Consider the following 27,089-nt stretch of genomic DNA (forward strand, 5'->3'; position numbering starts at 1 on the left):
GTCAGCAGGTGTTCACCTGGCAGAAGCTTAAATGTTATTTAGGTGAATCTGATCAGACAGAAAACTGTGAGGGTCCTTAACCCTACATCCATCCACAATGTCTCATCCACGATCTTCCATCCCTCCTCCTGCTGGTCAGAGTCTAACCCTCATCTCTGTTTATTCGACTGGGCCTGCTGTACTTCTTCTGTTTCTTGCTCCATGTTTTGAATATTATTCTCTTTGCACTGAGCTTTACTGTGAGCTCAGCTCCTCTTCTTCACTCCTGCTGCTGCCTGTCTTTCCTTTCCTGTCTAACAGCTGTGGGCTTTAGCATTTCTGCCTGGTCTCAGATTAGAGACCACATGTTGATTGCAGGCCAAAAAAGACTTGCTTCCTTCATGACCTGCATGATGTCATGAGAAGACATAATTATGTGATTCGATTCAGCTTTTTTCAGCTCATCCAGGCCTCACAAGTCTGTATTCTATGCAACTGGTTTGTTTCCTTAGATTTTACTGAAAAAATAAAACTGGGTGTCATCAGCGTAACAGTGGAAACTAATGGTGATGCCCAAAGACAGCATGTATTGTGAAAACAGACGTGGTCCAAGTCCAGAACTTTGAAGAGTACCATAATATACTCAGGTTTGTGTGAAGAAGACAAATCTTTGAATATACATAAAATGTGAATAATTCTGAGATCAGGAGTTATTACACCATTATTTTCAACTCATGAAAATAATTTTCTTGTGATACCTTCCTTTAAAAAAAACAAAAATTGTGTCAAATAATCAGCATTTTGTTTTCTCAGTATGACGACCCACAGTAACTTATGGAAAAATAATGAGCATCGTTTCTCCAGATTGGAAGATGATCAGGGTGAGCTGGAAAATGATGGTCAGCCGCTAATGATATTGTACATAGAGTTTAACTGGTCCAAGCCTATGATAATAAGCTAAGGCATGTGTGTGGTATCCTGGTAATGGCTTCCCCAAACTCTTAAAAAACTCTGTGCTGTTTCATATTTAAACAAACAAACAAACAAAAAAGTAAAACATTAAATTAAGAAAAGAATCCCTGTTATTTTCTGATAATAATGTTAAAATCTTTCTCAGTCATGCCTGCTTCCACTTTCCTACTTTAACCAACAGATTGTTGATAAAAATCAACTTCCTGTCTGAGAAACACAGATCTGTAGCCAAGAGTCGGCAACAAAATCAATCTGCTTCCATGTTCATCATTTTTCTGGTTTATAATACAGCTTTCCTCCACCGTAGGACCTCTGAAAGTGATCGTCCCCACGGAGTCGGTCTCTTCCTACTTGGGGGATACTGCCCTGTTGTGCTGTGAGGTCTCAGGAGACCCAACGCCTGTCATAAGATGGCAGAAGAACCGGGAGGACCTGCCACTGAGCTTGGAGCTCGACTCCCGCCTCGCAGTGCTGCCGTCCGGCTCGCTGCAGGTGAGCCGAGTTCAACCTCCGGACTCAGCTACGTACCGCTGTCTGGCTGACAACCCTGGCAGCACCAGGACGGGGATGGATGCAGAGCTGCGAGTGCTCCCAGGTGACTTCTCCACATTACAATGAGGTCCACATGTTTTCACTCGGCTCCTTCAGCCTTAAAAGCCTCAGTCCCTAACCAAGAAAATACCATTTACATATGACCCCATTTGGCTTTCCATATCTGACACATGGGTCAGACGTCTAGAGCAGTGATTCCCAACCCTGGTCCTCAAGGCACACTATCCTGCAGGTCTTAGATGTCTCCCTGCTATGACACACCTGATTCAAATCCATGGCTCATTAGCAGACTTATACAGAACTTGTCAGAGATCCATTTAATGTGAATCAGGTGTGTTGCAGCAGGGAGACATCTAAGACCTGCAGGATAGTGTGCCTTGAGGACCAGGGTTGGGAATCACTGGTCTTGAGAACATATCAAACACTTATTTTGTACATGTAGACCTGGTTTTGGTACATTTTTAATGGGATAACGTCAAACTTATAGATTCCCATGTCAAACCTTTCTAATCACATGTGAAACCTAATTCACCATGTGAAAATTAATTAATAAGAAGTTAAACGAAATGTCATTTCCAAAGTGAAATTTTGTGAATTTCTCTTAAATTCCCATGTGAAAGGCATATAATGACATCAGAAAATCATGCATATTGTCATGCGCAACCCTAATAAGCAAATGTGAGTCCAATGGGATCACATGTGGAACCCCTGTCACGGTTGACATAAAATGTGAATATACAAAACCACATGGGCTCCACATGTTCTTCCGTTGGAATCACATGTGATCATAATGCTCCAAATTCACTTTTAACTAAATATATGTTCCCCATTTGCTCAACTTATTTTCACATGTGACCCCATGTATGCGAAATGGGGTTTTCTGTAAGAATGAGGGTTAAAAAATCCAGTCCCCAAACCTGAGAGGAGACTTCACGTCATTCTAAATGTAGTTTCACAGACTTTTCTACGTAAGGAACATTAGATGCTTTAAAACATTAATTTGAGCAAACCTGACAAAGAATGTGACTCAGCTCTGCAGCATGTGCATAGGGAGGCAGGTTTTACTCATCCTGACTCCATGCTGCTGTTTCATAGTTCCCAGGAAGTAATTCAGCTCTTTTCCTCTCATCGCTGGACGTCTCATTTTAAAATGAAGGAAAATGTAAGGAACATACACAATGGTGTGCGTTTTAGAGTGAGCCTATTGGCTGAGGTGAAGCAGCCGTTCCTCAGTCTGCAGGGATTCTCTCAGCCATTCACTCCACATCACCCAATTATTCAAGTCCATACACCGTCCACTTTATCACTCAAATTACAGCTCAGGTTTGCTCTCACTCGTTCTACTTAAACACCACTTTGAGTGGAAATTATGAAGTGTTCCTGTGCTCTGTCCCAGCGGGTGCCTCCCCGGAGTCAAAGAAAAAACCTTCAGCAGAATAATTACATGTACTTTGCATTTCAAAGTCTCATCTTCCCATCCCCTCTATCACCACCATGCATACATCTTCTCTCATGCACACACACATTCATCAAGGATTTACACACCTGGACTCAGAATGAGGATTCAAAATGATAAAATATCAATAAATTATTGCATTAACAAATTAATTTAAACTATATTGTAGCAAAAAATTTGTATTCAAGCAGAAAATAATACAACAACAAATACATCCATGCATGATAAATATGGGAGACTGCATATGGTTCAGCACCTCAGAGTTTAGAGCTACACCTGTCAATCCTTCATATTAAACGTGTTTACGACAAATAGCAGCAATTCAAAACCCTGCAAGTGTATCACAGAGCTGTCTGGTAACGTCGAACACATGGTGGTCCTGTCCAGGTAGACAAAACAAAGACTGCACCAGGGTTTCTTTCAAAGGGATGTTAATGAATGAATGAATGAAAAATACTTTATTAATCCCAAAGGGAAATTCAATATTGTAGTAGTAGTAATTTTTTAGTAAAACAATCACATTAATTAATTAAGGGCTTTGTTCTTCAGCCTGATAGCTGCTGGAAGGAAGGATCTTCTGTATCTCTCTGTCTTGCATCGGACTTGAACAAGCCTCCCACTGAACACACTCTGTTGTTTCGTGACGGCGTTGTGTAGAGGGTGTGAAGGATCTTCCATTATCCTCGTCAGCTTGTACAGAATTCTTTTTTTGATGATCAACTCCAGCGGCTCCAGAGTTACTCCAAGCACAGAACCGGCTTTCTTGATCAGTTTGTTAATTCTTTTCAAGTCTCTGGTTCTGATGCCGCTGCCCCAGCAGATTGCTGCAAAGCTGATTGCACTTTCAACAACAGACCTGTAGAACATTTGCAACATTTTGGTGCAGACGTTAAAAGATCTCAGCTTCCTTAAGAAGTAGAGTCTGCTCTGACCTTTCTTGTAAATGTACTCAGTGTTGCTTTTCCACTCAAGTCTGTTGTCCAGCTGAACTCCAAGGTACTTGTATTCCTCCACCACCTCCACCTCCTCTCCCATGATGGAAACACTTCTATGTGTGTTCTTGTTCCTCCTGAAGTCAACAATCATCTCCTTTGTTTTCTTGGTATTCAAGATGAGATGATTGTCACCGCACCATTTCACAAACTGACCGACCAGTTCTCTGTACTCTGCTTCTTGTCCATCACTGATACACCCAACAACTGCTGAGTCATCAGAGTATTTCTGCAGATGACAGAACTCAGAGTTGTACTGGAAGTCTGAGGTGTACAGCGTGAATAGAAATGGTGAAAGTACAGTCCCTTGTGGTGTTCCAGTGCAGCTGACCACCATCTCAGACACACAACCTTTCAGTCTCACAAACTGTGGTCTGTTTGTGAGGTAGTCGTAAATCCAGGTGGTTGTGGAGGGATCCACCTGGAATTTCTGCAGCTTCTCACACAGCAGAGCAGGCTGAATCGTATTAAAAGCACTTGAGAAATCAAAGAACATGACCCTCAAAGTGCTGCCTGACTGGTCCAGATGAGAGTGGGCTCTCTGAAGCAGGTATATGATGGCATCTTCAACCCCAAGCCCATTACGGTATGCAAACTGTAGTGGGTCCTGAAAGGTGTTCACCTGCTTGCTGAGGTGAGCCAGTAAGAGTCTCTCCAGGACTTGTTAATGGCAATAAAAGAATAAACCAGAACAATGCAAGTCTATCAACTGACCACAAAACACACACACACACACACACACACACACACACACACACACACACACACACACACACACACACACACATATATGTGTATATATATATAGATATATATAATTTCTTTTATTTTTTTTTTTTTTTACAAATAGTTAACCAGTGGTGTTCAGCCTGCGGCTCCGGAGCAGCAAGTGGCCCTCTGAACCTTTTACATGCTAATGTTTCTAAATATAGATATAATAACACGTGCAGGTTTTTTAGCATTTTTTTCATTCATTTTTTAATAGAATCATTTCATTGAATTTTGTCAGTGTCAGTGGACATATTCATTCATTCATTCTCTGTACCGCTTATTCCAAGCTGGAGCCTATCCCAGCATTAACAGGTGAGAGGCAGGTACACCCTGGACAGGTCACCAGTCCATCGCAGGGCCAACACATGGGGGGCAAACAACCATTCACACACACACACACTCCTAGGGAGAATTTAGCGTCATCCCAACATGCATGTCTTTAGATGGTGGGAGGAAGCCGGAGAACCCGGAGAGAACCAACACATACACGGGGAGAACGTGCAAACTCCACACAGAAAGACCACGCCCCCCAGGTTCAAACCCCCCAGCCGAGATTTGAACCAGCGACCTTCATGCAGCCCAGTGTCAGTGGACGTAAAGAGACTAAAAGTAGCAGGAATATTTTTATTTATTCTTCTTGGCATTAGGTTGGAAATTATGAGCTTTTTTTCCGATCATTTCCATCATTTTCTAATTTCTACATCCCATAGAAAAAAAGTCTGTCTAACCTGTTTTTGAATAAGTTTAATTTTTTTCTTTATTTTGAAACCTAAATATAGAAATAAAAGCAACAAAAAATATCATACAGTAGATATTTATCAGAAATGATAAGTTGTCTGTTTCCAAAGCTCTGGTAACATCTGCGTCTCTAAAGGAGTTTTATTTAGCTGGCTGAGGGAAAAACGGCTCTTTGGATTGGAAAGGTTGCAGACCCCTGCACTAAACACATAAACAGGTTTAGCAGCAGTTTTCAGGGTGGTTACCAGGGCTGCTTCTAACGGAATATATCTACATTATATCAGCTGATGGTTAAAGTTCTCATACAGCTGAGCTTTCCACCTCATCTCCGACTTTATGCAGATGAACTCAAATCTTGCTAGAACTGGAGACGGAGAAGTTAAAGGTCACAGAGACAGCCATGGATTTCGTGAAGATGACACAGGGAGGTCCAGCTGATGGCTCTGTCTGATAAAATCTTTATGTGGTGGAAATCATCAAAGCTTAATCACCCGATCCCTTAAAACGTCATGCCAGTCAAAGAGAAAAGAGGCTTAAAAAACACGCAAAGGGTTAAACCCAAAGCCCCGTCATAACTACAATCCTGGGAACTATGTCAGTCTCAACCACCACCTTCATCACGGTTAGTGAGCTGCATCCGTACATAGCTTCATGCTGGCCAACGAAACCAAGCTCAAAGCATGGATGAGAGTCTTCAGCTCTTTACTCACATGCTGAATCCTCCCGACATAATCTGTGGAGGCTGCATGGAAAACGCAGGTTTCTGCTGCTTTCAGGCCGGACCAGGACCAATCTGGCCAGCTGTGGGGTTTGTGCTGGGATTCAGTTACAGTGCTGTTCAAATTCACACTTCACCATGAGTTCATGTTCATCGTCATCACGCTGTCTGGATCACTGAACAAAAATGAACTCATTATTTATGTTTTTATGAGCTTCTTTGAATGATTGTTTAGCACATCTTGCCAATCGAACTGCCTTATCCTACGTTGTGTCATTGAAGGATGCACGCTTCCCACCCACACGGGGGACAGATTCCATGTCCGGGGTTGCAGAAAAGCTCGGAGAAAATCCTCCATGTTGGGGTTTTTTAGTCAATCACAGAAAGCACCACGGCTCTGGTCTGCATGACCGCCTGACAGCAGTGTATTTATCCAAGTTTGGTCCGCTGTCCTCCAACGCTGGTCCACAGCCTCTGAAAGTCCAGTTCTTTCAGACCAGTGTGAACCCTCATTCAGACTCTGGTGTGGACCAAAGAAGAGAACTCTGGTTTGCCTGAAAACCAGAAGTCTTGGTTCACTTGCAAGTGAACTCTGGTGCTGTTTGCTTGCAGTGTGAAAGCAAAGACAGGAAGTGATGTAGATCAACATGGCTGCCTCTCCTGCTGCTCATACAGGAAAACTGGATCGGGTCTGAACACCAAAGTAAAACCAGAACCAGACTGCAGAAACTGGGTGTTGCTCCATGGTTTACTGGCAGGGAATGAGCTGCTTTCAGTTCCAGCCAATCAATGGGCTGCATTTTCTTCTTCTTTTTAACTATTCAGCCACTGAGGAGTGAGTAAAAATGGTGGAACAAGACCGTCTAGAAACGCTTCAGGTCAGGTCCAGCATATCCTCCTCTCCTCTTCCTCCTCTCCTCCTCTCCTCTTCCTCCTCTCCTCCTCTCCTCCTCCTCCTTCTCTCCTCCTCCTCCTCTCCTCCTCCCTTCTCCTCTTCATCCTCTTCCACCTTCTCTCCTCCTCCCCCTTCCTCTTCCTCCTCTCCTCCTCCTCCTCTTCCTCCTCTCCCGTTCCTCCTCTCCTCCTCTCCTCCTACCCTCCTCCTCTTCCTCCTCTCCCTTTCCTCCTCTCCTCCTCCTCCTCTCCTCCTACCCTCCCCCTCTTCCTCCTCTCCCATTGCTCCTTAAATCATATCAGGACTGTCGGTGATCAGCTGATCGGCTTTCCTGTCCAAGCATCGTGCTGAGGAGGAGGAGGAGGAGGAGGAGGAGGAGGAGGAGGAAGCAGGATGCTGATGTAGCCTGGTAGCAGGTTTCTGTCAGACTTTATTTTCTATTATTTTCATTACTAGATGATGTTTGCTGGTAACACAGTTGTACAACCTGCTGGTGCTCATACAGCAGATGGATCAGGATCAGATGGATCAGGATTAGATGAATCAGGATCAGATGGACCAGGTTCAGATGAATCAGGATCAGATGGATCAGGTTCAGATGGATCAGGATCAGATGGATCAGGATTAGATGAATCAGGATCAGATGGACCAGGTTCAGATGAATCAGGATCAGATGGATCAGGTTCAGATGGATCAGGATCAGATGGATCAGGATTAGATGGATCAGGATCAGATGGACCAGGTTCAGATGAATCAGGATCAGATGGACCAGGTTCAGATGAATCAGGATCAGATGGATCAGGTTCAGATGGATCAGGATCAGATGGATCAGGATTAGATGGATCAGGATCAGATGGACCAGGTTCAGATGAATCAGGATCAGATGAATCAGGTTCAGATGGATCAGGTTCAGATGGATCAGGATTAGATGGATCAGGATCAGATGGACCAGGTTCAGATGAATCAGGATCAGATGAATCAGGATCAGATGAATCAGGTTCAGATGGATCAGGTTCAGATGGATCAGGATTAGATGGATCAGGATCAGATGGACCAGGTTCAGATGAATCAGGATCAGATGAATCAGGTTCAGATGGATCAGGTTCAGATGGATCAGGATTAGATGGATCAGGATCAGATGGACCAGGTTCAGATGAATCAGGATCAGATGAATCAGGATCAGATGGATCAGGATCAGATGGACCAGGTTCAGATGAATCAGGATCAGATGAATCAGGATCAGATGAATCAGGTTCAGATGGATCAGGTTCAGATGGATCAGGATTAGATGGATCAGGATCAGATGAATCAGGATCAGATGAATCAGGTTCAGATGGATCAGGTTCAGATGAATCAGGATCAGATGGATCAGGATCAGATGGATCAGGATTAGATGGATCAGGTTCAGATGAATCAGGATCAGATGGATCAGGTTCAGATGGATCAGGATCAGATGGATCAGGATCAGATGGATCAGGATTAGATGGATCAGGATCAGATGGACCAGGTTCAGATGAATCAGGATCAGATGAATAAGGTTCAGATGGATCAGGATTAGATGGATCAGGATCAGATGGACCAGGTTCAGATGAATCAGGATCAGATGAATCAGGATCAGATGGATCAGGATCAGATGGATCAGGATCAGATGGACCAGGTTCAGATGAATCAGGATCAGATGAATCAGGATCAGATGGATCAGGATCAGATGGACCAGGTTCAGATGAATCAGGATCAGATGAATCAGGATCAGATGGATCAGGATTAGATGGATCAGGATCAGATGGACCAGGATCAGATGGACCAGGTTCAGATGAATCAGGATCAGATGAATCAGGTTCAGATGGATCAGGATTAGATGGATCAGGATCAGATGGACCAGGATCAGATGGACCAGGTTCAGATGAATCAGGATCAGATGGATCAGGTTCAGATGGATCAGGATCAGATGGACCAGGTTCAGATGGATCAGGTTCAGATGGACCAGGATCAGATATCTGTCAGTGTCCAGTGCAGATGCTGGATCAGCAGGTTCACCTTTTAGTCCTGAATGTGGTGAAAGGAAATCATGATCAGGTTCTGAATCCAGATCAGAGCCGGACTTTCTCTAACCAGGTGGCTGACAGGTGATGGGAAGGGTTTATATGCAGGGGCGGGTCTAGAAAAGTTGTGATCAGGGGGCCAGGCAGGGCACTGACCAGGAAAAGGGGGCTGAGGTTTTAGTAAATAATTAGCTGCTTATTAGAACGTAAATGATCCTCAGATGTTAAATTTGATGATTTTTTTAGTGTTGATGTAGACCAGGGGAGCCCAAGTCTTGTCCTGGAGATCTACTATCCTGGAACTTTTAAATGCATCCCTTCTCCAGCGCACCTGAATCGTTGAGTGAAAGGCTCGTTGCCGGGCCCAGCCTCTGGGTAGCAGTTCCTGAACGGTTGCAGACGTCACAGCAGGGATCAGGACCTGAAGCAGGAGGGTCACCATTAGACCAGCAGCATGGCCTCTCGCAGGAACGAGGAACAATCCTGACAGATTTAACGTCGTTTTTACTGACCAGAAACAGGAACTCCAGCTGAGTCCGGCTCAACAGGAGTTTATTTAGTTGCGTTCTTAAGACATTTAACCAAATGAGGTGATTTTCCTTCCAGTTAGAGAGAGACAGCATTGCAGCACGTCTGACCCAGACAAGGTTTCTGTCACTCGTGCTACTGCAGTGCGCCGTTAATAAAGGCCCCCACTGCAACAGCTAACTCGGAACTAGCAGTACGAAACCAATCAATGGTTTGGTAAACTTGACTAAAGGTTCTGAGAATGTTCTTCTGCAGCTAATAATAATAATGATAATAATACATTTCATTTGTTGGCGCCTTTCTTGACACTCAAGGTCACCTTACAGGATAAAACGCAAGAGTAAAACAAATCAATAAATACACTCATAAATTAAAGGATGCATAAAACAATAATAAAAGCAGTGTGAAATATTACAGTGAGGATGCCAGTTTAAACAGATGAGTTTTGAGTTTGGATTTGAACAGTTGTATTGAATCAGAGTTACGGAGGTCTGGGGGGAGGGAGTTCCAGAGATGGGGAGCAGAGCAGCTGAAAGCTCTGCTCCCCATGGTAACAAGGCGGGCGGGGGGACGATGAGGTGGATGGAGGAGGAGGATCTGAGGGAACGGACTGGTATGGAGACATGGAGGAGATCAGAAAGGTAGGGAGGAGCAAGGTGATGGATGGCCTTGTAAGTGAACAGCAGGATTTTGTAGTGGATGCGGTAGGTGACGGGGAGCCGGTGGAGCTGCTGCAGAACAGGGGTGATGTGATGGGTGGAGGCGGTTCTTGTGATGACCCGGGCTGCTGCATTCTGAACCAGTTGAAGTTTATGAAGTGTTTTTTGAGGAAGACCGAACAGAAGGGAGTTAAAGTAGTCGAGACGGGAGGTGACAAGACTGTGAACAAGTATGGCGGGGGTGTGAGGGGTGAGGGAGGGGGAAATACGCTGACCGGGTTATGTTATTGATATGTGATGTAAAAGACAGAGTGCTGTCGAGGATGACACACACTAAAAAATGTTGGGTTAAAAACAACCCAAAATGGGTTATTTTTTAACCCAACACTGGTTAAATATTGGACAGAACACATGCTGGGTTATTTTGACCCAACAAGTTGGGTTGGTTTCCCTAAACCAACAGTTGGGTTGTTCTAATAACCCAACCATAGGGTCAATTTGACTTTACTGCTGGGTTCTTTCTACCCAATCATTTGGGTTGCCAATTTCTAATCAATATAATTAAATATTATGGTCATTATATATTGATTAAATATATTGACACAAAAAATTCAATTTTTTTTTTATTAAACTTTAGAGTCCACAAAATATTTTAAGCAACAAAATTTTCTATTAAAATAGAGAACAGTGAATACTTAACACAATAAATACCACAAACTTATTAACATTAAATATTTTAAAACATTGGATATTTTCTTATAAATATCTTAAATTGTAATACACATATATCTTATCATAACACTAAGTAATTTCTATCTAAAAACAGGGGAACAGGTACTTAATCTTTTCAGAACAAAAAAACTATACTATCTAAACACAATATCTCCAGAAAAAAAGGGGTGTTTTGTCCTCCCCGAGATAACAGAGAACGCTTGGGAATACTGCGTCCCGCTGTCCAGCAGGAGGACATAGGGGCAGGATCTTGATGTTTTTGCCTGGTCCAAGTATTCAACCATGTTGATTCCGACCTATGATGAGAAATGAAAGTAGGTAAATATCTCTACAGGGACAAAGCAACAAACAACTCAAGCTCTTTCAACCCATTCCTTCACAAACTTTGATGAAACCCCTTCCACTGAAGTTACATCTCTGGCAAACTCAAGCTGGCTAATGCGGCGCGTGCTAACCGTTAAAAAACGTTTCTCACAAGCCATCGCTAACTACAAATGACCGAGAGCTAACAATCACTGCTACAGACGTTCATATTACAAATATACACGGTTACTAAAATAAACTTTATACATATGATTCATATACATGAAACAATAGTGAAAATGTAACAAACCTCGCTGTGTAAAGTAGTGTCGCTCCGGTAAGATATTCTCGGGCTTCTCCTTCCCTTCACCCAGGACTCTGGCCAAACGGCTGCAACCGGTGGGGTAACGGTACTGTTTGTCGCGCATGCGCGAACATCGACCCAACATGTTGGGTAGTCCCAAATGACCCAACACAGTATAATGGGAAATTCAACCCAACAGCTAATAACTCAACTACCAACAACAATAACCCGGCAAGTTGGGTTCTTAGATTACCCAACTTAATGAAAACAACCCAATTAAACTACCCAACAGTCTCAACCCAGCTGTTGGGTTAAAAAAATAACCCAACATTTTTTTGTGTGCACCCAGACTCTTTACCTGAGGGGAGGGGGAAATGGAAGAATCATCGATGGGAATGGACAAACTGTCAAATTTGGAGAGAGCGGATTTGGTGCCTACTAGTAAAATTTCTGTTTTGCTGCTGTTTAGTTTAAGAAAATTTGAGGTGAACCAGGACTACAGCTACACCTGTAGAGCTGGATGACGGGTGGAGGAGGAAATTCAGCCCTTTCATTCAGGTGTGTTTGTAATGGTGTCTCCCTGAGGACCCGGACATTCAGCCACACACACAGTGATAGATTCCAAGAAAGTAATTTATTCAGTCCAGGTAATGGAGGAGATGAGCAGGGTTTGGTCCAGTAGGAAGCGATGGCGCCTTCCTCAGGTAAAGCAGGGAATAATATCCTGAAAGGACTCCAGAAACAGTCAGGATGATCCACAATCCAAACGAGCAGAGATTTGTGAACTGTGAGGAAGCGATATATTACTTCTGAAGTGGCTGCAAATTTTATTAACATTTTACATCATACCTCTGCTCAGTTTTTACCTGCATCCTGTGACCTTATTGTTGATCATTTTAACTGCAAACTTAAATCCGCTATTGATGCTGCTGCTCCACTAAAAACAAAATCTATAAAAGATAAAACCAAATCACCATGGATAAATGAGAGCATCAAAGAAATAAATAGGAAATGCAGGAGAGCAGAACGAAAATGGAGAAAAACTAAATTAAACATCCACTTTGAGATTTTTCATGAACAACAGTACATCTATAATAATGCAGTAAAACAAGCAAGAACCCTCCATTTTTCAGACCTTATTGCACAAAATAAAAATAACCCCAGATTCCTTTTTAGAACAATAGATAATTTAATAAACACAGATTTTAATAAATCCTCCATGCCAGCATCAGAGGCTGCATGTGAGGGCTTTTCAGACCACTTCAGAGGTAAAATCAGTGCTATCAGATTGAATCTTTTATCTCAACAACATGTTGATTTTAACATATCTGAAGCATTTTTACCAGAGGAAACACTGGAGAGTTTTGTCCTGGTTGATGCAAAGATGCTTGGTCGGGTTTTCTCCCAGCTAAAGCCAACTACCTGCCTTTTAGACCCAATTCCCACATCTCTTTTAAAAAGGTTTTATGGTTTCTTTGAGTCTGAGCTTTTAAACATAGTAAATTACTCTCTTCAGACGGGTGTCTTCCCATCTGCCTATAAAACAGCGGTGGTCAGGCCCCTTCTGAAGAAGAGTAATTTAGACCCTAACATTCTTGATAACTACAGACCTGTATCCAACTTACCGTTTTTAAGTAAAATGATTGAAAAAGTTGTTTTTAGCCAATTAAATGAGTTTTTAATTGAACAAAGTATTTCAGAAAGATATCAATCTGGTTTTAGGATGAACCACAGTACTGAGACGGCCCTCTTAAAGATTGTTAATGACCTTAGGTGTAACTTAGATGCACAGAAACTTTCTGTTCTGGTGCTGCTGGATCTTAGTGCCGCCTTCGACACAGTGGATCACCAGATTTTAATACACAGACTCAGAAGTATGGTGGGCCTCTCAGGCACTGTTCTTAAATGGTTTTACTCCTATCTCACGGATCGTAAATTTTTCGTAAGTATGGATACATGCTCCTCAAGAATCCATGAAATGCAGTGTGGGGTTCCCCAAGGATCAATTTTAGGCCCAATACTTTTTAACCTGTACATGTTGCCACTTGGGGACGTGATCAGGAGACATGGCGTTGCTTTTCACAGCTATGCTGATGATACGCAGCTTTACATCGCTGTGTCTCCTGATGACCTAGAACCAGTTAACACCCTTTTAAACTGTATTTTAGATATAAAGTCATGGATGGCAGAGAACTTCTTACAGCTCAACCAGGACAAGACTGAGGTTTTAATTATCGGTCCTGAAGACAAGAGAGGGAGCATCTCATGCAAACTACAAGACTTTAAACTTTCTCAGTGTGTGAGAAATCTGGGTGTTCTTTTCGACTCTGAGCTGAACTTTATTCCACACATTAGAAATGTCACAAAGACAGGCTTTTATCATCTTAAAAACATCGCCAGAGTCCGCCCGTTTCTCTCTCTTGCCAGCACGGAGGTGCTGATGCATGCTTTTATTTTTAGTAAATTAGATTACTGTAATGCCCTGCTCTCTGGTCTTCCTAAAAAGAGTACTTCTAGCTTACAGTTACTCCAGAACTCAGCGGCACGAGTTCTGACGAGGACCAGGGGGCGGGAACACATTACACCAGTTTTAAAATCGCTGCATTGGCTCCCCGTGCGTTTCAGGATTGATTTTAAGGTTCTCTTACTTGTTTATAAATGTCTTAATGGTCTTGGGCCTTCTTATTTATCTGACCTGCTTTTAGACTACAAACCCTCGCGGACCCTGAGGTCCTCTGGTACCGGCCTTTTGGTCATTCCTAAGGCGAGGACCAAAACACATGGCGAGGCCACGTTCCAATATCGTGGCCCTCGCCTGTGGAACGGCCTGCCGGGGGGCCTCGGGTCTGCAGAGACTGTAGATGCTTTTAAAAAGAGGCTCAAGACACATCTTTTTAGTTTAGCTTTTAATTGAACTTCTTAATCATTTAGTTATTTGACTAACAACATTATTAGTTTATTTATTCAGTTATTTTAATTAATTTATTTATCTATTTTGTCTATTTTTATCACTCATTTGTATCTTGGTCTTAAATTGACTTTTTAATATATATTAATTTTCTTTTATTGTTCTTATTACGTTGATTTATTTATGCTCTTTTAAGTATCTTATACTGTGTTTTATTTTCAGCTTTTATCTTTTTTATCTTTTATCCTCTAGCTCCGGTGTTCCCTCATGGGGATCCTCCACATCGTGGGCTGTCTCTCCGGCCTGCAGGGTTGTCGTTGCGGGGGTCGACCTGGACGGGATGGCTGACGGGCCCTGCATTGCAGTCCTGTGGCTGTGGTGGGGGCCCTCGCCTGACCCGATCTTGGCGGCTCCTGTGGCGATGGCCTCTGTGGTTGCTGGCGGGGCGCTCATGGTGTGGATGGGTCCCCAAGGTACTGCTTCCTCACAGTGGTGTCAAGCCAATCGTCTTTTATCTTGTCTTTTAGATCTCTCTCTCAAACTTTGTTCTTAAACCGTTTCAGTTAAAGAGACAGGAACTAGAAGGAATACTTTTAATTCTATGAAAAGAAGAGTGGCATCATCTGTTTGTGCTGTGTGTTGTGCGCTTGGGTGTGTGTGTGTGTGTGTGTGTGTGTGAATGTGCGTGATTTCAAATGTAAAGTAGATAGCATTTGCATTATTCTACTCTTAGATTTTTAATATATGTTTTTACACTGTAAAGCACTTTGTATTGCATGACAATGTATGAAAAGGGCTATACAAATAAAGTTTGAATTGAATTGAATTTAAGAAGCCAAGAGTCATAAACAGGGGTAGGAGGCAGACTACTTAGCTGGGGCAGGCGAATATCCGTGGTCGTTCCAAAACAGGTCAAAATCCACGAGAGCACAAGGCAGGAGCAGTCCGACAGGGGATGAGGCAAGAGAAGTCCAAGGGCTGTAACTGGGTCAAACACAAGAATCAGGAAACAAGAGTAAACGCTGGACATCAACAAGGGAAAACAATGCTGACCATCTGGCAGGGAAGCAAGGACTGGAGTGAGCTTAAGTAGGGGGGGGAGCAGGTGAACAGAGTGAGTAATCAGGGCTGCACCAGGTGGAGCAGATGAGCGTGATGAGGAGCTGCAGACCCAGCAGAGCAGCAACCATGACAGTGTTGGGAAAGGAATGCATCTCAAAGTTGCAGGATAGTAGATTTCGTGGACCGGACCTGGGCACCGCTGATGTAAAACAACATGTAGAAGCACGTTACATGATGCATTTACTGACACTTAGGACATCTAACCTCCACCTGACCCTCCTCTGCCACCCAGACCATATGGTGCATTAGTAACATAACGGTTTATTACTGCACCCCATTATGCCTTTTTTAGAGCTCTTCAAGGATTGGATGGAGTTCCAGCTCAAGGACTCACCAACATCCAAAATATAAAATATCTTTGGATAAAAATGTTCCAGTTGTTGTTCTGCAAGGGTTAATGTGGATTATTCAGACATAGACAGTAAACCTGGACTGTTAAACGTCTGAATATTTCACGTCAGCTTGTTTAAAAATGCATGCAATTCCTGAGAATTAGGTTTGCAAATACAATAAGGAGGAGTTTGTTTTTGTTCTAATATTTGCAAGTTGCAGCGACTGACGGTTGGGTGTGTGTGCAGGCGCTGTGTCCCAGTCTGTGTTGCCCTGCATACCTAGTGTCCTGGTCCTCATTGTGATGCGAGCAGCGTCATCTGATTTGCTGACAGCAACGTGTCTCTGAAAATATTAAAGGAGTCATGCTGTTGCTTTGTGATTTTCTCTGTGATCCGTCTTTACTCGGCCGGCTTCCAGCTGAAGCGTAAAGATCTGCTGTGTGGACGCTTCTCAGCTGCTTGTTTTCTCTGGTAAAAAAAACTTTTCCGTGAACCCCGAGGCTTCGCATCTCTGCTGTGTTTGTGTAGAGCTGTGTTAAAATTTCATTTCTATTGTTGTACTGTAGAAATGTTGAATGATAGATATGTGTATGTGGGTGTGTGTTGGTGTGTGTTATGATGCAACTTCCTGTCTGCTGAGGAAATTGTTACTCCCTGAAGACCTTTAAGACCTTTGGGCAGACCCTCGGGCACCTGCAACCTGACCCAGCACAGAAGGGTGTGTGTGTGTGAGAGTGTGTGTGTGTTTGAGCTTAACTCTTAAAAAATAAGCTGTATTAGAAAATGTCAGTGTGACTGGTGAAGTCGGTACTACCAGTCTGGAGCTTCCACCCACCAGGGAGCCTCAGCGGTGGATTAAAGCGGCTGGTACACACTGGCTGAGCTGGTTTAGGAGGTTTACGTTGGACACTTACTGTGTTCAACTAGATCATATCTGGCTCTTGTATTTATATTTTCTGGCCAGGATCATCCAGCTGTCTGGTTTTGTAGCTTTACTTTCTCCCAGCAGAAGAGGGGAGCTGAGTTTAGCTCCTGTTGCATCATAAACATTTGCATCAGACAGGTCTCTTCTCTTTCTCTTCTCTTTCTCTTCTCAGTGGGTGGCACTGCACTGCAACACCAGCTTTCATTCACAGTGACTTAAATCACTCCGGCTCGGCTCAGGATGTGTGTTCAGATTTCACTTCTTTCCTACAGGAGCAGATGCAGGACTGGGTCATGTTAGTCATTCGACACCAGCTAAATATGTTGATAAGAAACGAGTAATCTTCACGTCCAGATATGCGGTCATGGACTCCGTAGTTTTCTAAACCTAACCATGATAGCCCTAACTATGTATTATGTCTCCTAACTTTTTTGCAATTTAAAGCAAAGTATAGATATGAAAAGACAGTGGGAAGCACTGGATGAGTCACAGGCCAGAGGAATAAGACCTCCAATCCCTCCCCCTTTCTGAAGGGAATAAAAAGCTGTTGTTTATATTGGAAATCATTTTTTCTTCAGCTGCTGTTTCTGAAAAGCCAGACAGACTAAATGCATCGTAGCGGTAGCGGTAAACGGGACAGTTTGATTGGACCGGAAACCCAACTGGATACATGTGGCAACATGGCTGTTCATGCTCTAGATTAAACACGCAGAGGGGCGGAGCCTTTTGAGTTTCTGGATGTGTGCAGACGTAGCAATGGGTGCAGTACCAAAGGAAACCAATGTTGCACAGTGCAGCTCACATGTGACCAGCCAAAATAAAACAAAGAAGACATTGCATATGTCCAGACCATCTGCTGCACTGCTTTTTTATTTTCTTTCTGAATGTACGACATCATGATCTCCTCCACCGTCGCCATGTTGTTCTGATGTCAGAACGCAGAAGTGGCCTCTGGACTCTGCACTGCCCTCTAGTGGATGTGTTGTCTAACAACCATGTCACCGTACAGGATACGTATGTCTACATAAGTTCAAACGTTTGACATGGACGTATCTACTTACGTACGTAAAGAGGCCAAAATGAAGCTTAAGTCAGCGTTGATGGCCTCACATGTTCTGTCATCATGCTTACACCGAGTAATGGACATATAGTTCATGTACCTCAGCATAAATGCAGCCATTTTAAAACTCATTTAAATCCTCGAACCCTCACAAACCAGCAGACCTAAAAGGAGCGGCTTAGCCTGCAAATCTGGTTAAAATAGTCCTGCTAGAGACACAGATGCAGCAGCATAATGACGTTGTTATCTCAGATGTATTCTGATAAGATCTGGCATCTACGTATTTAATCACTCCCCAACAAATTAGCTTTCCCAAACAAGAACCTTTTGCTTTGTTTTTATAAGTGAATATGTACAGTATTTCTCTGCAGACTCTAACACGTCCCTGCTGGATCAGTGATGTCTGGACTTTGCCAGAAAGCAGAACATCCAGTAGCACTTTGCATTTCTAGCCATATTAATTCATTTTATCCCCCCCTCAACGTTTCTTATGTGCATATAAATGAAATAATAAGCTGTTTGTGTGTCCGCCGTGGACATGACACACATCCATCCTCACAAATATACAACATATTAATCTGACAGCAATCTCATGGACAAAGCAGCAGATTTGAATGTGTTAAGCCCAGTGGATGTTATCAGTTAACCGGCGTATGTTCAATCTCTGCTGTTCTCATCATATGAAAGCTTCAGTTTTAATCCAAAACACAATCTTTTACTAACGCTGAAACACATGCATTTGTTGTGTAAAGACAATCAGCCAGAAACTAAAAATGAAAAGACAGGCAGGATGGTGGTTGCCAGCAGAACAGGACCTCAGGAGTTGCACCTTCTCCTCAATATGCTGATTAATCGCGGTACTTAAAAGAGAGCTAGCAGAGACAGGGATGTTAGCAGTGACATAAAGGTCGGCTAACACCCACCCGCTCACCATCTTTGGGATGAACTGGGACACAGTAAAGCTGACTGGAGGCTGTTCCTCTTCAGCTGGATTTATACTCGCGCAGCATCTGCATACGGTAGGGCCAGCTGACGGCGGTGAAATACGTATGGATACGGCGTCGTGTTGCAGTTTCTCTTCCACAGTAAGCACACAAATCCAGCAAGAAGCTCTAGAAATCCGAAAACAGGTAATCACAAACCGACCAATCACAAGGGAGTACTTCCACGTGACCACCCTGCAAGCAGAGGTGCTCGTCGGGTCTGGAAGGGGTGCACGTCGTGTGTGGAAGAGGTGCACGTTGGGTGTGGAAGGGGCGCACGTCGAGCCTTGTGGAGCCTACGGCGGTGACGGCATAACCGACCTCATGCAGACGCCAGCCGAGTATAAATCCAGCTTTAATGTCTGATAGAACAATGAAGCCACGTGTACATCCTGGATGATGACGCTCTATAACCTTGCTATCCTGTTCCAGGCAGGGGGCAGGTTACAGGTCATAGCTCCATCATACAGCCAACACACACACAAACATGCACATGTACCTGCTGCCAGCTACGTATGATCAGCATCATGTTTCAGCTTCTAACGCCACCTCTGCCTGTCTCTGTCCTAGAACCTGGTGTAAGCAGGAACCTGCAGTTCCTCCAGCGTCCGTCCAGAGTAACTGCTCTGCTGGGAACAGATGCCGTGCTGGAATGTTCCGCCTCAGGCTACCCGACGCCGAGCATCCAATGGAGAAGAGGCGATGAAGTGATACAGAGCTGGTCTGTCTTTCTTTTCACTCTATATGAAGACAAAAGAAAAGTGCTTGAAACAAAAGAACAGTACCATGTACCGTCCGGCATTCTGCTTTTACCTGTGCAAGAAAAAAACAAGATAAAAACAAAACAAAGAAAAAGAAAACATTTCTTCTTTTTTATTTAAGTTTCCTAAAGTCAAAAATTAAAAAGAAAAATGAATAATAATAATAATAATACAACCCCAGTTCCAACGTAGTTGCTACAGAGTTCAATGATTTTTCAGAATCTCATCACCTCATATTTTATTCCCAGTAGAGATAAAAACACGTCAGAGGATGAAACGGAGACGTTTCACCATGACATGAAAATATGAGCTGATAGTGAATCTGATGGAAAAAGTTGGAACAGGAGCAACAAAAGGCTGGAAAAGTACCTGGTACAAAGCAGAAACACCTGGAGGAGCATTGGACAACTAACCAGGTTACCTGGTAAACCAGGTTAACCAGCAGCAGGTAACATGACTGGCTCACCTGCACCTGCTGGCAGAGACGAGGCTTTTTTAAAAGTTTACTCCATCTGTGGCCGCTTGATGTTTTATTTTAAGTTTTTTTCCTTCTTTTTTGTTCCAAGTATAAAACCTAAAAAAAGGATAAAAAGGAAAAGAAAATCTACCTAGCTAAGTGTGCACGGACCCTGCTGGGCATGTCATCGCTGTCTGCTATCCAGCTGATAAATAACTAACTGTTCTGATGAAAATTTCTATTTAAACTTGTGATTCCATCAGAAGTAAAGGGAATATCTGGGACTGAGGAGTGTGTTTGCTCGCAGTGCTGTCTGTTGCTTTGCAGCAGCTATCAGTCCCAGATGAAGACAGCAGCAGGTCTTCTATGTGGTCATGGAAGCTGTGGAACAATGCCCGCCTCGTCTTCTCCTCAGGAATAAGAAGTACTCTCTGCTGGCCGGCAGTAATCTGATCATCAGGAGTGTGACTGACGATGATTCTGGCAGCTACAGCTGTTCAGCCAGCAACAAGAACCACAACATCACTGCGTACGCAGAGCTCAGCGTATCGGGTAAGAAAACACAAGGTTTTCTTTCTTTTCAGTGTAATGCTGTATTACAGATGGTGACAGAAAGAAACACATCAAGTCCTTTTTTCCCAACTTCTTCGTTATATGAGACCCGTCGGCTACAAGCCTCTATATAAAAGTAAACTATACCCAAGCTGCAATTAATAACTTGAGGCAGGATGTTTCAGAATGAGAGCAGACAGTGACTAACTGGGTGCTGAAGCTAGCAAACAGGAATGCTGAATACATTTATCTCACTCACTGTTTGACCTTTGACAGATGGTCCCTCTCAACCCGAGTCATCGCCCCAGACAAGAAGACTGGAATCACTTTTATTAACACTCCTCTAATAAATCACACGTGTCTTGGTTTCTAATTGAAAGTGCTGCATTCAGTAACAATTAGGAAATTGGAATTTCAACCTTTCCAGCTTAGGAAACTGATTAAAGGTGGATTTCCTAGTCTAACTTTAAATCAGTGAACACAACACTGTTTTTAGCTCATTTCCTTAACTTGATTATACCAAATAACAGCTGATGAGTTTTACTGTTGGGAACAAAGCAAACAGCAAAAGTGTTTGAATTACCCAATTCCAGAATGCAGTGAATGCAGCATGACGTTGACATGACGTTTGGTGGCGGTGAAGATGAGGGCGCTGGACAGTTCTTGACTTCAGACACTGCAGCATGTAGAAGTCACATGTTTCATATGTGGTCAGCTACATTCCTCACGCAGGAAAAAAAGACCACACACACTCAGAGCTGGAATAACGCCCTGTCACTTCTCAAAGCTCCTGAAGGCATCAGACCGGTGACCATTTACAGCCTAACAGTAAAAAGAGGTGTGCATCCCTCCGCTGACAGAAGTCTTCCAGTCTGGACACACCTCCAGCCAGAAATCCACAAACATCTGCGTTCGCTTCAGGAAACTCATGAATTCTTGTATTTGTGGTTTGATTGCGTCTCCGCTGTTTACAGTTTCACCTCTGGTGTTGCTCATCACTCCATGAGTTTGTTCTCAGACCTCAGATATGATCCTAATGGCTTCCTGTACACTAGCAATGAGCAGAATGAGCAAAATACAATTTCTATGATTCTGCAGTTTTATTCAGGGTTTTGTTCAATGAGATATAAAATCCACTAAAGCAGGAATGAGGAGGTTGGACGGCAGAGCGAAGCATCTCTTTAACAGGGGACTTGATACGAGACTGAGACCAACACATTACTACCACACCACTCTCCATTTCCAGTTGGGCTGAGGCTAAAACTTCTTTTACGTTGTTTTTTGAGCTTGAATTCCTTCTTTTTACGATGCAACAATCACCTCCATGAACATCTTTTTATTAGTTACCATGGTTACATGCAAAAACAAGACATTATAGCAAAGGTTTGTTATTTCTTGTTGGCTTTCGGCTATAACAACTCAGTTGGTGTTAGATCAGCAGACACCACTGTTGTTCTATTCTCTGTGCATCTCGTGAGGTGGTGTAGATGCATGCACGCCAAAACGTTGGGAAGCTTCTGTCTCCTTACCAAATCTCAGGTGTAATGACACTGAAATAGACTTGGGTTGAACCTTTCTGCTTTGAGTTGCAGCACCTTTCAACGAAACACAAAGTCAGCAGCGTGGTGAAGCTTTTTTTCCTATGGTGGCCTCTGTAAGAATTACTTCAGCATTTAGATTCAGTAACTCCTGGAGGCCTGGAAATATTTTCCCCTACGTACAATGTTTACAAAAAAAAAAAAAAAAAGAAAAAAAACCTAAGCTGACAGTAACAGCAGTAGTTAAATGTGAGCACAACAGTATTTTTGTGTCTGTTCATGTTTGTGTGGTTAGCAAGGACCGAGGCAGCCTCCCACTGGTTTGTCTCAGACATGTCTGACTCAAAGTTTGCAGATTTATCTTCCAGATATTTTCAGTTTCATCATTTTTAAGAGCCAAAATGATTAAAAGCTGTCATGATGAAGCACAAATCGCTATGACAACATGAAGGGATGCGTTGGTTGGGCTGCTTGGTTCAAGTTTTCAGTACAACATCAAATGCAGTCCAGTTATGGAGTGTGCCTCTCTTGTGTTTGGGGTCTCACATCATCGTCAGGCTGGAAAGAAAAGCTAAAATCAACACTGGCAGCTTTCCTGTGGAGGCCCCAGAGGACGGCACTAGTTATTCTTTACAGAGCAGACTGCAGATACTCAGCAGTCTTACAGCTTACTGCGTGCATTTAGTTAAACACTTAATTTTAATGGATTAAATGGATGGTGGTGAAGTTCCTGTGGAGTCACCAAAGTACTGAACTAGGGTACCCATATTTTTGTGTGAGTGTATGGGGCTGCTTAAAGGTGAGAGCTGAAGAGGAAGAACATGCACTGAAGCTGCCATTTGACTTGTTTGTGGTAGCAGCTAGAGCCTCATATACGCAATATAAATAGGTAGGTCCATGTCAACTGTCACCATGACTGCCCACACACTCCCATGCATCCTTTACGTTGACATGGTTGTTAGGAAATACATCCACTAACCCTTAACAACAGCTAATTCAGCATCATCTTAATCCCGTCTCTTCTCCGAGATCTCCCCTAACGATGGCTAATCCGACGTCGTCTTCATCACATCTCTTCTCCGAGATCTCTCCAGCCAGTAAAAGTCAGTCTGGTGTTGACTCTTGTCTTAACTCTTGTTATTTCACTTTCTTTTTACTTCTTCTCTTCCTCTGATATGATACAGTTGTTATAAAGTAAAATGCAGCTGCAACACAATGCCCCAGGATAGAAAAAGGGTGATTTCTTAGCCTCAGGATGCTTGAGGATAACAGCAACTCCAGGAATATACATATGGATGTCAGTGTGCCATCAAAGCCATTCAGAAGCTCAGAGTTTTAAGGTGAGAAACTTGTAGCTTTATTTTCAGTTATCAACCACAGTCGATCTGTTCTGGTGTTTAACATTGCTTATAACACTATGTCTCAGGGTTGCTCTCTTTCCCCCTCAGCATTCTGGTGGTCTTTCAGTCATTTTCAAGTTGCTGAAAAAGTGATCTGCAGAAACAAGCTATGAGACCCTTTCAGTTGTAACTCCCAACTTACCTGCATGAATCCCGTTATTAATGTTGTGATATGATACAAGCACTTCCTGCTGGTTTGACCCTGCTTTGCTCATCCTGGCTGAGGAGAAATGGAAGTTTTCTCCACAGCCTTTTTTCTCTTGAGTCTGTCATGATAGGCTGTAGCTGCTCACTGATCACCTCTTGATGTCTGAGAATATCGAGCACGCTATGAGTCCATCTGGAGACTGGAAAGGCCCCTGGAGCCTCACAGACCAGGTCTTCATGACTGCAGATCATGGATCATGGATTTGCCCCAGTTGTGGACCTTTATGTAGTTGGGGCTAATTGGAGTTGATCTATATTTAACTTTTTATTTGCCCCAAAGTCAGCCAAGAAACCTTCTCTATCTATAATTCTATAATGGATATACCGGACTTTCAACACTGGGGGTTTCATCCGATACGTTTTTTTGTTTGTGTTTTTCCATACATTTACAATCCTGTAATGAAACAGAAGGCACTATTTATTTTCTGTGTGCAGAGATTTAAAATCAAACAGAAGCAGCTGTTGTTTGTTCGACTCTCAGGAGCAAATCTGCAAATTAACCTTCAGGTGCTCAGCTCCTTCCAGCTGGGCCTCTCTGCTCATCTCCATCCTTTCATGTCTTTGTCTAAGCGTCCCATATGAGTCTTTCTGTTTTTGCGTTACATTCATATTCTGTCTACACCCTCCTCTCATCCCTGCCTGTAAACATCACATGATGCATGCACAAACAACAGGATGCTTTGTCTTCAGTGTGTCAACATCTGGGATCCGAACATTTAGCGCCGTATTTTCACATGTAAATACTTGTGGCACATTCCCAGAAACAGGCAACAGATTGATGAAGATGTTTCTGAAGGGTACAATGCACAACTCCTGTGGGGACTTTGTTAAAGTCATTTTGATGTAAGGCAGCCTTGATCTAATTGTTCGTCCTGCTCTGTCATCTGCAGCCATCTTTACCAGAGGAGGAGGAGCTAATGCTTACCAAAGCATCTTTTCTAGAAAGCTTATGGAAGTTAAAACTCTGAAACAGGATGCTGCCTCATCCTGATGACTTCCTGTTCCTCACAGTTCTGCCGTGGTGAAGCAGAAAACAGAAGCCTAGTTTACAAAGACTTAAAACGAACCAAAATATTCAGCAGCAGCATGAAAAAAGTATATGAAAAGTATGGATGAAATCCAGAGTTAACACATTATGTTTGACATCACTGTTGCTATAGCGACAAGATCAAGACAAGACCATCTTATAGTCAGCTGTCACACGGCAGCATGTAGTCATGGAGACGTGGTGAAGATGACTTCCTGAAGTTCAAGCTGAGCATCAGAATGAGGAAGAAAGAGGATTTAAAAGACTTTGAACGTGGCATGGCTGTTGGTCTCAGTATTTACTGGGATTTCCACCCACAACCATCTCCAGGGTTTCCAGAGATGGTCTGAAGAAGAGAAAATATCCAGAGCAGCAGTTGTCTGGACCAGGATGCAGCAGAAGACACACCGGGTGCCTCCTGCCAGCTAAGAACAGGAAACTGAGGCTACAATTCACACACACTCACCAACACTGGACAATAGAAGATGGAGAAACGTTGCTGGTCTGATGAGTCTCCATTTCAGCTCCACATTCAGATGCTCGGCTCAGAATCTGCTGGAAACATCATGAAAACATGGATCCATCCTGCCTTGGATCAACGCTTCAGGCTGCTGCTGGTGTAATGGTGGGGGGAGGTTTTCTTGGTCCACTTTGGACCCCTTAGTACCAACGTGTCCTGGTTTAACCAGCACAGCCTACCTGAGTATTGTTGCTGACCATGTCCATCCCTTTATGACCACAGTGGAGCATCTTCTGATGTCTTCTAAAAATTAAAAGATGAATGTCTGTTATCTAGACAATGTTCTTGTTTTCAGTCCCAGTGTCGGGTTTTACTAAGAAACGTCAGGAAGTCCTACTGTCCACTAATTTATGCTTTCACTGCTGATAGCTTGAAATGCTCCTTAAAAAAGAGTGACGTTAATGAAAATTATATAAAACGTTCATTTTTTATATGTAATATATCAAAGTTGGTTCTACAAATGATGTTATCTAGTTCACTGTACATTTACTTTAATGTAGTAAATATATGGTGCTTGGTTACTACGGGCTGTTACTCTCAGAGATGTTCAGATGCCTGTGAACATCCACTGTGAGATGATAGATGGAGACGGTGTTCTGGCTCCACTGGGCAGTGACCATGATGAGATGATTAGGATAACAAATGTGTGTGTTGTTTTCCATAATAATGAATGTAGGCTGGCTCATTAGCTGGTTCCTGTTTACAGCTTAATGAACGCTGTGAGAAATTGAGTCAGCATGGCTTCTATCCCTCAATGTGTTGCTGTCAGCGCAGCCGGATGATGTTCCCGCTGGATGGAAATGAAAGAAAATGTTCTCCTGGTTGGAACAAACAGGTTCAGAAGCTGGTCTCTTTCCCCAACTCGTACAACAGCCCTCAATGTTAGTGAAGCTGTCATAAAGCCGATCCTGCTTTACTAACGTAAGGATCGATTCTCACGTGTCGCTCCACACAAAATGCTGGTGCAACCCCTTTTAGAAAGTTGTTGTTGCTATCAGAGGTTGCTAGATACCAGCCCCTCTGTCTAGTGGGGGTTTTACAGTTTGAACCATGTACCTTCAGTATCTACTTCATTTTGTTTAAGCTTCCAGTTGTATCCCCTGAAACGATCTGTAAATGACTCCTCTCTTTAGAAAAGGGCGAATCATGCTTTGTGCAGACGTCAGAGCCGCTGCAGAGACATTGCAAAGCAAACAAGTGAGGTTAAAGCCAGTAACTGGTCTGCAGTTGTTTAGTGTTGCCACTTAGCGAAGGCCATCTGTTTGCAACCACTTCCACATAACCAGAGTATTGGGTACCGCTCCAGATCATTAGATTCAGGTGTTCTGAACTCTTCCAGGGCTAGAGGTGGATAAAATTAAGCATCTAGGCAAGCAGACTGCTTCAGCTTAGCTTAGCTCCAGAACACGGGGGAAGCTTTCCATGGCCGAGCAGCTGCACCCAGTCTTACCGAGTGCTCTGCACTCTGGAGCTGTGGAGCTTCTCTGGAAATGCCGAGGAGGAGTCTTATCAGCTGAATCGAACTTGCCTGACTCCCCCGTGCCACGGGTGATTTTGGTGGAGGATGGCTTTGATTCAGGCCTCTTTGTTCCAGCTTAAAGAACTGTTACTACTTCAGCAAACCAAGATGTTTTTGGCAATTTCATGCTCCAAACT

General features: G+C 43.2%; 1 protein-coding gene across 1 annotated transcript in view; it reads left to right on the forward strand.

Moving 5' to 3' along the window:
• The window catches only part of dcc (DCC netrin 1 receptor), a 385,109-nt gene that overhangs the window by 106,258 nt on the left and 251,762 nt on the right, over positions 1-27,089 (forward strand). Inside the window, 3 exon segments of the mRNA XM_041969439.1 lie at positions 1,259-1,546; positions 19,542-19,692; positions 20,605-20,741. Of these exon segments, the coding sequence (XP_041825373.1) occupies positions 1,259-1,546; positions 19,542-19,692; positions 20,605-20,741 (576 nt within the window).

The sequence above is a fragment of the Melanotaenia boesemani genome, chromosome 19, assembly GCF_017639745.1.
Source record: "Melanotaenia boesemani isolate fMelBoe1 chromosome 19, fMelBoe1.pri, whole genome shotgun sequence".
Classification (NCBI taxonomy): Eukaryota; Metazoa; Chordata; class Actinopteri; order Atheriniformes; family Melanotaeniidae; genus Melanotaenia; species Melanotaenia boesemani.